The following is a 14,408-nucleotide window of genomic DNA, read 5'->3' as shown; positions in this document are numbered from 1 at the left end:
GAAATTAAGTGAAGATGGAAAACTTTTGAAGGAAGGAGGATGAATGTCATATGTAGCAGCATCATTTGGGGAGAACCCAAAAGGATGCTCAGGGAGTTGGTCTTGGGGACCTTAATCATTCCAGTAAAACAAGATCATTGTGACAACTGAAAATCCACAACATTTTGAAATACTCATCACAGAGAATGTAATCTGAAAGAATTTTCAAGGTATGACTGTGCTGAATAAAATAGCTTATATTTCATATAACTGCATCCTGCCTTCCTTGGGGGTTGTCTGCAGCAGTGGTGGGTCTTGCAAAGGACAGAAAGAGTGCACCATAGGCTGCCTGATTTGGGGAATTGTTCTGAGGGGCTCCATCAAAAGGGATTTTGAGGTGCTCTAACCCCAAGAGCAGGTAGAATAGTCCAGTATCTAACCTGGGTCCCATGGGTGTCCAATCCAGAAGGAAAGAAGGAATCTGGGAGATAAGGAAGAGACTTCAGTGGAAACACCCAGCAGACTTAAGACCCATGGGATACATGTGCATACTGGAAATCAGAAAGCATTGGTACTGTTGGTCCTTGATGACAGATTTGGTGATCTTGGAGATAGATCAAAACTGGGAGTAATCTTTGGCAGGCTGTCATCTCTATGGGATATTGCTATGCTTGATGGGATGTTGGCTTCATTTATCACACCAGGCTTAGTTCCATTTGCAACAGTTGTCTGAAGAGATTTTAATAAACCTGATGCACTAATGCATGTTATCATACAGATCCATACATTTGGAATGTATTTTGTGTTTCTCCAAACACGTTTAAAGTTATGTTGCTACATAAGAGATTGAGTAGAATTAATGAATTAGATTCTAACATCTTGAAAATGATGGGGCCTTCATGAACTTAACTTTTTGCAGCCACAGCTTAAGAGTAGTACTGCCTGAATGTTTTTCACACATGATTATCAGTGAAAAACTGAGCAGGCACAGCCAATAATTTTTATTTATTTAGAAAGCATAACATTAACTAATTGTACTTATTATTTATTGTATTACACTTTCAAAAGTAGAAACGAAATGACTAAGATACTGTAAATAGAAATTTCAGTCTTTCCATCCCCCATGGAACACCTTGCCTCCCTTACTTTGGGAACCACCAGCTTGGAGAGTATTAGTTTTCATATTCCATGTCTGAGGAGTTTTTAGTTCGGTCTTATGCATTAATGCTTTTACTATACAGATACATACATTTGGAATTTATTTCATGTTTCCTCAAATATGTTCATAGTTACATCATTGCATAAAACTTTATTTTGCAAAAGTCTGATAAAACTTTTTAAACGTAGATCAGTATTAGACAATTTCCTCCAAACCATTTCTAATTACAAGAATTTTTTAAAATAAGTGTACTTGAGATAGCTCCCCAAAATGTTATTAAAAGATGTTATTGAAGAAAATTCTACAAGTAACTGTTTAAATGGGGCCCAGTCAGAGTGTTTTTCTTTGGAGGAAAAGCTGTTGATTCTGCTCTTGACACAGATAGATGCACACAAGCAAATATATACTGATGACAGATCTTAAAATCAACACAATCCTTAAACGAGCAAAATATGTCTGTAACATAAATTTGCAGGAAGCACTCAATTGAGAATTGTTTATCAGTAAATGCAGTCCATCTTATGGACGTGTTTATGGTGTTTAAGTTGCAGTTGATCATTTTATGACCCAGGAAAGATGGATTCGTATCAGCAAAACCATTCAGAGAGAAGTAATGAATTTGTTCCTAAAAGATATACGTAATGATACCTCACATTCTCCATATTAAAGAAAATAATTGAGTATTTAGGTCTGATATATAAGTTGTACTGACCTCCTATTCCTTCCCTCTAGACTAATATCCCACCCCATGCCCAATTTAATTTGGGGTAAAATAGGATTTTAATGTGTATTTTGCCTTTCTGTGTATCTTTTCCAAACTTCTTTGGCTCAAGAAGTGGTGAGTTTCTGTGATAGAGATGGGATTTTGATCATTTTCCTACAGAGAAATTACACACATTCCCCTTACCATTTCTGAGATGATTGCTAATGATCTTCATCAACATTGTTCTCATCTTGTTTATGTGATGATAAACAAGGGAGGACTTCAATACATAAAGTAAGAAGCTTGAGACTTTTTCATTCTGTATTTAAGCTGCATCCAGGTGAAAATCTCAAGGGTGAAGACTGGAAATCTCTTTATGCATCACTGTAAATTTGTGTTACAAATCTATCAAGAATGCACCATATTCTTAATGCAGTTAAAGAAAAAAACCTATACTTTAAAGAAATCACCAGAACAGAGTAGGTGCAAGCAAGACTTCAGCAGGCCCCATTCTCCACTTTAAATGATTTGTACCAATCCTGAATTCTTATTTGATTTCAAAAGCAAAATAATTATAGGTTTAATAGTAGGTACTCAGTGTAAGTTTATCTCTACAATGAGAGTTCACACCCCCCCATGCCCCACACCCCCACCAATTACTAACAAAAGCAGATGATTTTTTCCCTTAGAAGTCTTAAAATCTTGTAAGGTAGAGAGACACATAATTAGCATTTGCTATGTAAATTATTTAGTACATTTTAATTATATCATTAATATCTATTTTAGTTAGCTTTTCTGCCACTGTGATCAAAAGACCCAACAAGAACAATTTTAGAAGAGGAAAAGTATATTTGACACTTATGGTCCAGAGGTCTCAGTTCATAGATGACCAATTTCATTGCTCTAGGTCTGAGGTGAGGCAGAACATCATAACAGATGGTAGAAGTGCATGGTGGAGGAAAGCAGCTCAGGAAGCAGAGAGGTCTGTTCACCAGGGACAAAATATAAACACCAAAGGCATGCCCCTAGTGAGATTTCCACCAACCACACCTTATTGCTTACTGGTACCATCCAGTTAATCTATATCAGGGAATTAATGGTTTAGGCTTTCATAACCCAATCATTTCCCCTCTGAATTTTCTTGCATTGTCTCACACATGAACTTTTAAGGAAACACCTCATATGTAAACCATAACAATATCCATGGGTGTTCTGATCATGAAATGAACTAAGTGCTAAGAAACCACCAAGCAGGGAATAAGTGATTCTTCCAGGAAGAAAGGAGGAGGAGCTGGGAAGCTGCTGAGACAGGAATTGTGGTATCAACCCTGCCCTGGAGGCTGAGCAGGAACCCTCCCCTTACAGAAAGGGATGTGTGACTTAGGAAGATGTTCAGAACACCTACGGATACACTGTATTCTGTGTTGAGAAGCTGTCTGGAGTGTGAGATTTTTAATGCACTGGTCAGCATAGAAAAGACTCCAAATGCCTTTCTAAGGGTTTGGCCTTGAGAGGTTGTTGGAACATGGCTACCTCTGATTTTGGAGCAGCAACACTTACAGTGAATGTCAGCAAGGATGCTCAGTTTTTAACCTGCAACAGAACCCCTGGTAGAAGATTTTTCAAATGCAAATTGTTTAGCCTCTCTCCAAAAACTGCTGATTCAGTAATGTGAGTAAGACTTCTTAATATGCATTTCTAAGAAGTTCCTGAGTGAAGCAGATGCTGCTTACTAGGTATCTCTCTTTGAGAACCACTGTTTTAGACAGTAAACTGAAATATTGAGGACAGAAGCCATTGATATGTGTATGTGAGGTTATTAAAATAAGTAAGACATGAGGCAAAAAATATCATTACCCATAATATGCCTGTAATGATCTTCATTATTTTTGAGAATCACTACATTCATCAGGTTGATGGTTCCAGAGGGTTTCCTTTCCTCTTCAATAAAATCAGGATTCCTTGAGTTTATGGGTAAAACATAGGCCCCCTCTGCACCTTTCCTGACTTTATTAAGCCCAGTTCAAAGGAATACATATATTACAAAGCTTCAGATGGACTAAGCCCTCTCACCCTTGGACCATCTTTTTCTCTTCCCAGCTCCACATGCATAAAATAGAAGCATCCCATGCGCCATTATAAGCACTAGAAGCTACTATCAAGAAAACAGAAAGGGATGTATTGGATGCTTTGTGGGGGTACCTTTAGATGGGGATTTTATCTTCCTCTTGTTGCCTATGTCTCAATGCTATTCAACCAGTTAACTGCATCCTGGTCCTTCCCAGTATTTGGTGTATGTGGTTTGGTAGAGAAATTGGTAGAGAAATTGGTGTCCCTTATAAAGGAACTATCCTAAGGCTACCATGAGAAAGAAGAATGATCACCAAAATTGTAAGATAGGTTTGAAATGCCATTTCACTAATCAAGAGATTTCAAAAAATGGTTCAATGGTAATGAGCTGTGATAGCAACAAAGAGGAAGAAGCCTATAGGTTAAAGCCCCCACAGGATAGTTGTCTAGTTTACCTTGCCTTAATTTTGTTTGAGGTCATTTTAAGGCCTTTTCTGCTCAAAGTGTGTGTTGGGGAACATTTCTGGTTCAAGTCACTAAGAATGTGAGTATATTTAAGAAAAGTTCATCATGGGACTTGGTCTTCCAGCTATTCTTTCACAATGCCAGTGATCTCTCCTGAAACTTATATTCTAGTGGGAAGGAGAACCAAATATCAAGATATTTTAGTAACCCTAGACTATGTTTAGTAATCAGAAGTGCTAAGTACAAGAAGTTAGGGAAGAGAATAAAGTAATGTGAAATGGGGAAGGGGGAATGCAATTTTAGATAGAAAAGCTCAGAAAGGCATCACTAAGGAAGGGACTTTTGAGCAAAGACTTGAAGGAACTAAAGGAACTAGTCATATGAAAACTTGGGAAAGAGCATTCCAGAAAGAAAGTAATACACACAAAGTCCCTGAGGCCATACTTGCTGTGTGCATATTTGATGTATTCTGGAATAAGCAAGGATTCCAGAGAGATCGAGGAGAGTGTGATTGGAGATGAGGCCAGGGAGAAGATCCTTGTAGGTCTGTGGCTTGAACTTGTGCCTCAGTGACATGACACAAGAAAGTTTCTCATTTAAGCAAAGAAATGGCTTCACACTGATTGAATTTTTAATGAGATCACTTTGGTTACTATATTGACTGTATTGAGAAAAGAATGAGAGGAACAGTGGGAAGGGGGACAAGAGCATGAGCAAGGGAATCAAAAGCGAGGCTGTTAAAAGAATCGAGCCAGAGATGGTGGTACTTGAAGATGTAATAGTGGATCTAATAAGAAATAGCCAGATTCTCATATTCTGGAAGTTTTGCAGAAAGGATTTGCTGACTGCATGTAAGGTGTGAGAATGAGGAACATTTAGGATGATGCCATGTTTGGGGGTTGAATGAACAGAAGATAGTATTGAGACTGGGAAGGGAATTGGATTCGGGTAAGATTAATTTTGATAAGTGTACCATGTTCAGTTTGAAGCGCATATTAGACATCTAAGTAGGCAGCAGGATATATGAGTCTGGGTTCAGGGGCGAGATATGAGTATTCAGGGAGTCATAGCATATAAATTCAAGGTATGAGATGAATGAGATCACCAAAGGAGTGAGTGCAGATAGAAAATAAAATGAGTTCCAGGATTAAACCCTATGACTCTTTGATGTTTAGAGGTCAGGGAGATGAGAAATCCCAGTAAAGAAAACAAGGAAAAGAAGAGAGTGTAGCAACCTGGAAGCCAAGAGAAAAAGATTTTAGGAGGAGAGAAGTATTAACTATGTCAAGTCCTTCCCATAAATCAATACCAAAAGTTAACCAGTGGACTTTACAATATGGAGATCACCAATGACCTTGGTAAGAGTAATTTGGGTGGAGTGGTGAGTAGATTTATCCAAGGGATAAAGAGAAGTAAGGAGTTGATGACATCATGAATAATGTTTCTAAAGGAGTTTTGTTTTAATGGAAAGGTCAAAAATGTAGTGATGACAGGAAGGAAGAGGGAAATCAAGATGGAAGTTTTAAATGACAGAAATAATGACCTGTTTAGATATTCATGGAAATTATGGAATAGAGCAAACATGTTTGTATAACAAAGAGAAAAGAAAATGGTTAATTTTTCTTAATTGCCATGCCTTTCAGAGGGCAAAAGGGGTTGGAGTCCAGTGTTCCGCAGAGTTGCCATTAAATAGGAGCATTAATTCATCTTCTGCCTGGTAATAGGAGAAAGATGTAGTACAGGACAGATGGTGGTAAATGAACAAACCTGGTTGAGTGTGCTCGTGGAAATGTTCTTTTGATTGCTTCTATTTGAGAGGGCTACTGGGGAAGTGGTTCCTTGGGGAAGAGCCACCTTTCAGTTAAAGCAAAATTGAAAGGATGTTCACAGCAGAGGCTGAGCATCCAAGGTATTTTGCTAAAGATTGACCTGAGTCCAAGTAATACAGTGGAAAGATTTCAGAATAAGGATAAGGATAGGGAGCAGGGGGCATCAGAGTCTGGGTGATGTGGGAATCCTACATTTCTCCTGGTAACTTTGTTTGCAATCCAGTCTCAATACAGCTTGGTCTTATCTGGGAGCTATCTTGAATCTTTCTCCTCACAGGGCACAAGTGAGGTTCTGTGAACTCTTAGGGTTTTCCTAGCAGCAGGGAAAACCAGCCACATGGGAAGGTAGAAGGCCCACTGCACTTCCAGATCCATTTTGGATCCTGGTTTGTGCTGAGCTAAAACTTTGCATTGCTGTGCTCTGGTCCTGAGAAAGTCACCATCCTGGCTGGTTGTGCTGACCTTGCACCATGCCTCTGTGGGTCTACTGAGGAGGGAACTGAAGAGGAAGGGCAACCAGCTTTGCTGCCCAGAGCTGCCCTAGTAACTTGAATACTAGTCTTGAAGACTTACTACAGCTGCAGAGCACCTGTACTCTTGTATTTACTTATTAATTTACTGGAAATATGTTCACTTTTTTTTTTCTTTATGGAAAGATCTTTTTCAAGAGAACTCATAAGAAACCTGTCACAATCGAAACATTATTTTAAAACAAATGAATACAGAACCAGAATGATGTAAATTTTAAGAAATGTGTATCCTGTATGACCCTCAAATCATCTCATTCAACACTTTTGAAAGAGTGAACCAGAGAAGAACTGGGACTCAAAACTTGATCCTCCTCATAAAATTACCCACCTGGGTATTTTCCTATTATTGCTTCTCTTTTCCTATGATTTACACGCAAGAGAATCCAGCTGAACTGTTGCATTTAAGAAGGGCATTTCTCTGATGTGCAGATCAAGATTTCCCATCCATGGACATGACTCACTAAAAAGCCCTGAGGTGGGAGAGGATGTGCATTTAGGGAGTGTAACAGGAGTGTAAACGCCTGAGGAGAGAGGAACCTAAGATGAGTGTAAGGCAGGTAGTGGGTTCAGGTTAAAAAATTGTGTCTTTTCTAGGAGTAGAGTGAAGTTACTAGGTGTTCTTAAGGAGGGAGGTGGAATGATTAGATTTGAATTTTAAAAAGATCCCTGACAGTTGTGCAAAGAAGGGATTGGAAGGGGCAAATGTTGATGTAGACTTTGGGAGAGACTCTGGCAAAATTTACATCAGACCCAATAGCCTAAAATAAGATGCTAGTGATGACAAAAGATGGAAGAGTGGAGCTCCAAGAAATGTTTAGGAAGTAAAAGGAGCACTACCTAGCACTTTGTTTGAATTGGCTGTTGAGAGAACGGTGTTCAGGGATAGCATCTCTAGTTGGCTAGCATGAAGTGGTAGGTGGTAGTGAAATGCGTTGAGATGGACAACACCAGAATTGAGATGGGAGAATATGTCAAGTACAGTTCAAAACAAGGCAACTTGGAAACATCCAAAGAAAAATGTCTGCAAGTTGGGTACATGGGTCAGGAACTCAGAACAGAGGGAAGTGAGTTGGGAATTCAAGGTTCATTAGACTGTGCTTTAGGTCTTTTTTTAAAGGCCAGTGTGGTCCGCCAGCCTCTCTTACTGTGATGAGTTGATACGCTGCAGAGATTTCACCCTAGTCGGCTAGCTAAAGGCTAGATTGGTAATTGTTCCTCTAAAAAAAGGACAAGATATATTGTGCACATATACTAATAATCACAGAGATATAGTAATATTCTTCCTTCTCTTTGTCCTCTCCCCTCCCCCTCCTCCTGCCTCTTCTCTCTCCTCTTTTCTCTGACTTTCCTTCTCTTGCTTTTTTCTCCTGTGCACTGTGGTAGCCTCTGGTGACATTTTGTACGAGCACACTACTGTACCAAAAAGGTCATCCTGTGGGATTTCCTCTCTCCAGCCCAAGTGGAGAATTAAAGGACAGTTTTTGTAACTGATTAATAGGTGACCTTTGGCCCTTCTGAAATCCACCACATGCTGTTTGTAACAAGATTTGGGAACCAAAGATGCACATTTAATTGAGTACAATTATTATTTATAAGTTATATTTATGCAACTAGATTAATGTTTTTAATTCTAGAGAAATTGTATATGCTAATCATTTTTAATTTAATGTTTAAATTATGTTTTTAAATTTTTAGTTACTTTTTCTTCTAATTAATGCTGATTCATTTTTGTTTGCCTGGTTAATAGATTACTGTCCTAGATGAGACATGGACTGTATTCAGGCGTTACAGTCGTTTTCGAGAAATGCATAAAACATTGAAATTAAAGTATGCAGAGGTAAGTTATGAAACTATTATCTTCAATTAAGAACATTTCATTTCATAAAGTAAATGAGCTGATTGCATTAGCAATGTCCCCCACCTCTCTCTCTCTCTCAGTATTAGCTTGTATCACCAAATTTTATTTTAATTACTCATCTATCAAAGATAGCTTTTTAGTTTTTGTTTTTTCTATTTCTATTGTACAATATTTAAAAATTTTATGAATGCAAGATTTTGAAAATGATAATAAATTAACTCCATCGTTTTCATAAGTTTTATGATGAATTTTAAATAAATTTTTTAATCAATTTGCAACTTCTCAACTATGCATATTACAATGAAATAATAATAAAAATTATTTAGTGTAGATTTGCCCTTTTTTTTCTTAAAAAACTATATCCATGCTTAGACTTCTAATCCATGAGAAATTGAGATATGAGCATTATTTTGCCATCAAATTTGGAGAAGGGAGGTAAATAGCAATACGAATTTATCTAGAAGCCAGAAAAGTATGAGACCAGATGTCCAAGGTATATTGATATATAAGTAATCTTTTCCTTTCTGGAGAAATACTGGCTTTTGAAATAATTTTAAGCAAAGAAAAGTATTCCTAGAATGAATTTGTGATTTCCTAATGATGAGGATAAAAATGATTTTACTTCAACTATAAAAAGTCTGTATATGTATATCTCTTTGAAAATTTGGGTCTTAACTGACTGCAAATCAATGAACACTCACTGTCTAATTAGCCTGCTTTCACTATTGATTTTCAGCACTATTTTTATAGTTTATGACATCCTAAAAATAAATTAGTCAGAATTTTGTCTCTCATTTGGTTCACATTAAAGAAGTAATATTTCCTTAACATTATGGTTTCTGCTCTTTCTTTTCTGACTTACAATACAAAGAGAAATACCTGTAAATAAAATGGTTCCTTGATGTGTTAGAAGAACCTTGAGTCCAGGTAAAATTGAGCTGTCTCTTAAATTCTATTATTCAGCTGTCACACTAGTTAGTATTCTATTAAAACTGAAGAAGCTTCAGGTAGGAATTACAATTCAGTGTCCCCAACAGGCTTCAGTCCTTCAAGTTATGAAGTTCATTTCTGTAATTTATATGCCATGTCTTAAACTAATATTGACAATAAAAAGTAAAAATATTATATACATATTAAATGTAAAGAGCAGCTTGTTCTGAAAGTGAGCTTAGCATATGTGAAGTCCTGGGTTCAATCCCCAGCACCACCACCAAAAACAAAAAGATCATAATATATTTGTATATATGCAATATATAATTATGTATTCTAAAGAGTACTATGTTTCAGTTTTTACAAATTGTAAAGAGCCAAATGTTTTAAATTGTGTCTTTGTATCCATAAGAAAAAATTTTGAAAGGAAATAAAAAATGATGACTAGGAGAAAAACAAAAGAGAGTGGATCTGAAAATCAAAGTGATTTCTTGGTACTAGGCAACATTAATGAAGAGATTATTGCATATGTACAATTTTTTTAAGGAGTAAAATGTGTATTACAAACATATTTTTAAAAATTAAGCAACCATCAAATGAAGAAAATCAAACTGGCTTCATTTATTCACTCACAAGTGTGGATTGAGCAACTTTGCACTGTGTATATAGTTGTGAATAAGAGCCACATGCTGGTCTCTCATGAAGTAGAGAGAATAAACCAATAAAGCAATTTCAGATATATTAAGTGCCTTATAGAAATTGTGTAGGCTACTTTTGAGGGGGCCAGCTAAGCTGACCTGTCTGAATAAGTGAGGTTTGAGCTGAAACCTGAATGTTGAGATGGAGCCAAGCATGAAAATCTAGAGGTGAACACCTTTAAAGTAGAAGTAACAGTAAATGCAAAGGCCCCTGGTGGTGGGGGCAAGTTTGGTGTGTTTTAGGAAAAAAATGCCTGCGAAAAGTGTCAAGAGTGGTAGGAATGAGGCAGAGGGCTAGGTAGAGGCCTATGAAGTAGACCTTGAACCATATTCTTAGTGCATGGGAAGCCACTGCAAGGTGTTCAAGTAAGAAAGTGAGCCAATTTTTACTTTTAAAAGACCTTTTTAATGACCATATAGACACCGATTGTTGGGCTAGTGAAGAGCTTAAATCTAGAACTCTATTTTAGACATTGAATTTGAGGAAGATTTTAAACACTGATTTGGAAGTACCAAGAAAGATGAAGGATGTATATCCATAGATTAAGGGGAAAAGATATTATGAACTTCCTCTCAGAAGTCATTGTTTAGATCACCAATAAGTGAGAAAAATTCCTTTATTTTTGTCTCGATTTTTAGCCAAGTTTCAGTGTTCAAACCATTATATTCATAACTTCTGCTCACAGGAGTCCCTTTTCCTGAAGACATACTCAGAATTGAAATAGTAACCAAGAATGGAAATTGCTTTTCCATGTTGAGTTCAAATTTGTAACTTATAATTACTTCATCATAAGGGAAAAAATTAGTTATGTAAAAGAACTGAGACACACGTGTGCATATTATTTCAAAGAGAAGAGATAAGTGATCAGTGACTTGAAACCATGTAGTAAGCTCCTAAAACAAACACTGTGTGTTGAAAGGAGGCATGCTGGTTTCAAGCCCTGGGGAACTGTGCTGATGGCATATTGCCTTTCGATTGCCATGACTGTGACCCATTTCCTCACCCTTTCCTGAGTGCATACCATGTGCCTAGTACAGTGCTTAGTTAGTATCTCATGATACTTTTGACAGCACTGTGAATATAGGGGCCATTGCCAGCTAAGAGTGAGAAGTGAATAACATGCCTGTGCGTGGAACATAACCGTTTGTGGAAGCCAGTTTTGAAAACCAGTTTGACTCCATTTCCCATTTCTAAACCAACAATGATATTAAAATTTGGTTTTAAAATGCACATGATCTATAAAAACATAGTAGCATGTTATTCTAGATCTAGATGAAACATTTCAAAGGAGAACAACATTGTGTATTTAACATTTTCCAAAGGAAGTTGAAATACAAAGTTGAATACCATTCGTATATTTGTAAAATTGGAGTTTCTTTTGTGCAGCTCAGATACACATTATTTTGCTTGCTAAGTGTATGTTGGGTCTTGAGATCAATAAGGTGCTTATTGGGAATTTGCAAGTTTTATTGCTGTCATTAGTGTTCATATCATTACCATCTCAGTCTGTAATGTTAATCTTGAAGTAATCAACTACTTTCAAATAGTGTATTTGGCCTTAGGACATCCTAGAAATCACTTACTTGTTAAAGACATAACCTGTTCAGGAAAGCCAAAGGGTTGATTCAAAAGGATCCTGAAAATTTCCTCCCACAGACAACTGTTTGATAGCTAGGTGGAACATCATTTCTTTACCTAAGTCCTTCACCAGATCAGGCTCATTATTTCTGTGAAAGTAGAAAACTATTCTTATTCTCTTTATAGCAAGGGTAACAAAATGTTTGATAACGTGTTTTTAAAAAATGATATGTATTAAATTTTCCTAGTCATACAGGGATCCAGATTTTAGATCAAGTTGGAAAAATATTGAAGAGCACAGTGAAATTCAAAATATAAAGAATCTATAATATGTATGCCAAGGTGGAGAATCTTTTGTCACCTTGAAACTTTGGTTTTTGTCATCTTTGTAATCTTTTGCAACTTTGTCTAAAATTATATCCTGTTCTTTCACATTTTCTTTTGGAGTTTAGCCATGTTCTCCCAGAGGATATTCTCTAAAATAGTTTGATGTGATAGTTCCTTTTATGGTGATTCTTTTTTTTTCTTTCAGTAATCTTTTTTTCCCCCAAATAGATTACATGTTCATGATAAAAGATTGACATTATTCAAAGATATATCTAGGGACTGTGAAAGTTAGTCTTAATCTAGTTTTCAGAGATACTGTTCGTAATGCCTACCAGTAGATCTTCCTGAATCCAACTATAAATTCAGAAGCAGATGCTTTCTATAGGTCACACTTTGTATCAAGTTCCCTAAAAAGGATACAGGACAGGAACCACTGCTTGCCAACAGGGCAGAGGCTTGGTGTGGGCCTCCCAGCATTCTGCCACATTCTACACAGCTGTCCAGGAGCCTTTGCCCCACCTCTCCCAGGTAATAGCTTAGATGCATGGAGAGGAGACCCACCTGGGCAGGTTCAAGAACTTCTCTAGCTTTGAATCCCATGCCACAGGGAACCAGCCCTGTTACCAGTGGAGTATAACATCTCCACTGGCAGAATCTGCAGTCTCTACAAGAGGCACATGAAATTATTGGTCACCTCAGCAACAGTTAGGCTTCCTACCATATAGCTGCCATTCCTCCTGTCCAGAAGTACTTTATCAAGAGGTGGTGGGGAGATCATCTTTACCATAAGCAGCATTGCCTAGTAACAAAACTGACATTTCACCTTATCGAGTTTCCAGAATCCTCTTGTTAGACATTTGGGCAGTTTCCAGTTTTTTGCTGTTGGAAATAATTTCTCTGAACATTCTTGAACATGCTTACATATCTTCTGATTGGAAAATTTCTCTGTGAAAAAATAAAAAACAAACCAAAACTGATAATTGCTCAAATGTTCTTAAAGACTTAATTTATGAAAATCCAAGAACAGGAAGGAATACACAGGAGGTAGGTCGACTATGAGCCCTGAAGATCATCACCCTTGGGAGAAGGTTTTAAGAATTCCTTAACCACCATTCAACTGGTGTTATGGGGCACAACTTAAGAATAGACCAATCACCACTGAGAAGTCCAAATTTGAGAGTCTTTATTAAGCCAGCCAGCTGACTGTCACACAGTGCCCCAAAATAAGGCTATTGGGAGAACAACAGCAACCATAGAGTTGGTAGGGGTTCTTATACCAAAAATCACATCAATCATAAGTGTTGCTATGATTTGAAATTACAAACTAACACCATGAGATCAACAGAGGGAGAAGTGGGTCAAAATGACCCTTACCTAGGTACAAACTAAAGAATGGTTACTAACATCCACATAATCACCATTCACATGGTACATTGTTTAGGAGCAATAGGATTCAAAAGAGAGCAATTTTTCTTTACATAAGAATTGTTATTTTGTATTGCTAACCATATCATGCTAAGCAACTGATGATGGGTACAGAGGTGGGGTGTTCCCATGGGAGAAGCTTATTTCCTACATAACATGGAGTCTCAGAGCAAAATGGAGTCTGTCCAGTCATTTCCCCCATAGTCTGGCCTTTAACATCCCCATGGAGCCAGATCTGTCAGCCCATCACACTGGTCTCCTAATTTCCCTGTTTGCTCAAATTCCTGTAGTTCATTATTTGCTATAATTTTTCCATAAAAGAACAATGCTGGTCAGCTGATGACCCCTCAGGGATGCTTTATGTACACTTGGGTCGCAGACCAGTTAAAACTATAAGGAGCTGTCCATCACATAATATATGTCTCTCAAGAAAATAGAAGGAACTTAGGGTTATTACAAGCAAAATGAGTTAATGAATTGCAAGGCAAGAATCCCCTGACTTTTATAAAACTGTAAGTCAGGGGTGGAGGACAAGGAAAAAGCAGAAAACTAAGAAAACTGTAATCTGTTTTTTATTGTACAGTGACAAAATGTTGTGAAGGAAAAATGAAAACTAAGTTCTTTACCCTCTATGCAGAAGAACAGATCAGCTGCTCACAGTCTTAGCTTGTTTGCAAGTGCACACCCGTTCTGTTTTCAGGTGTGCTGTGTGAGTGCACTGAGCACTTCCCACTGGAGATGCTACATTATTCCGGTGGTTAAAATTATTGTTTTATTTTTAGTTATTCATTTTTCTTAACCTTAGCAGTTTCTTCCAGATTCCAAATAGGCTTCCCCTTTTATTTCAAATTAATTT

General features: G+C 37.2%; 1 protein-coding gene across 2 annotated transcripts in view; it reads left to right on the top strand.

Annotated features, from left to right (window-relative positions):
• Kif16b (kinesin family member 16B) overlaps nt 1-14,408 on the top strand; it is a 315,616-nt gene that overhangs the window by 241,721 nt on the left and 59,487 nt on the right. For both annotated transcript variants that reach the window (XM_047540972.1, XM_047540973.1), the window contains one exon: nt 8,483-8,572. In XM_047540972.1, coding sequence (XP_047396928.1) covers nt 8,483-8,572 — 90 coding nt within the window. The remainder of the gene's footprint in view (nt 1-8,482; nt 8,573-14,408) is intronic.

The sequence above is a fragment of the Sciurus carolinensis genome, chromosome 2 (genome assembly GCF_902686445.1).
Source record: "Sciurus carolinensis chromosome 2, mSciCar1.2, whole genome shotgun sequence".
NCBI lineage: Eukaryota > Metazoa > Chordata > Mammalia > Rodentia > Sciuridae > Sciurus > Sciurus carolinensis.
The sequence above is the reverse complement of the archived record's forward strand: the minus strand, read 5'-3'. Positions and strand labels throughout refer to the sequence as shown.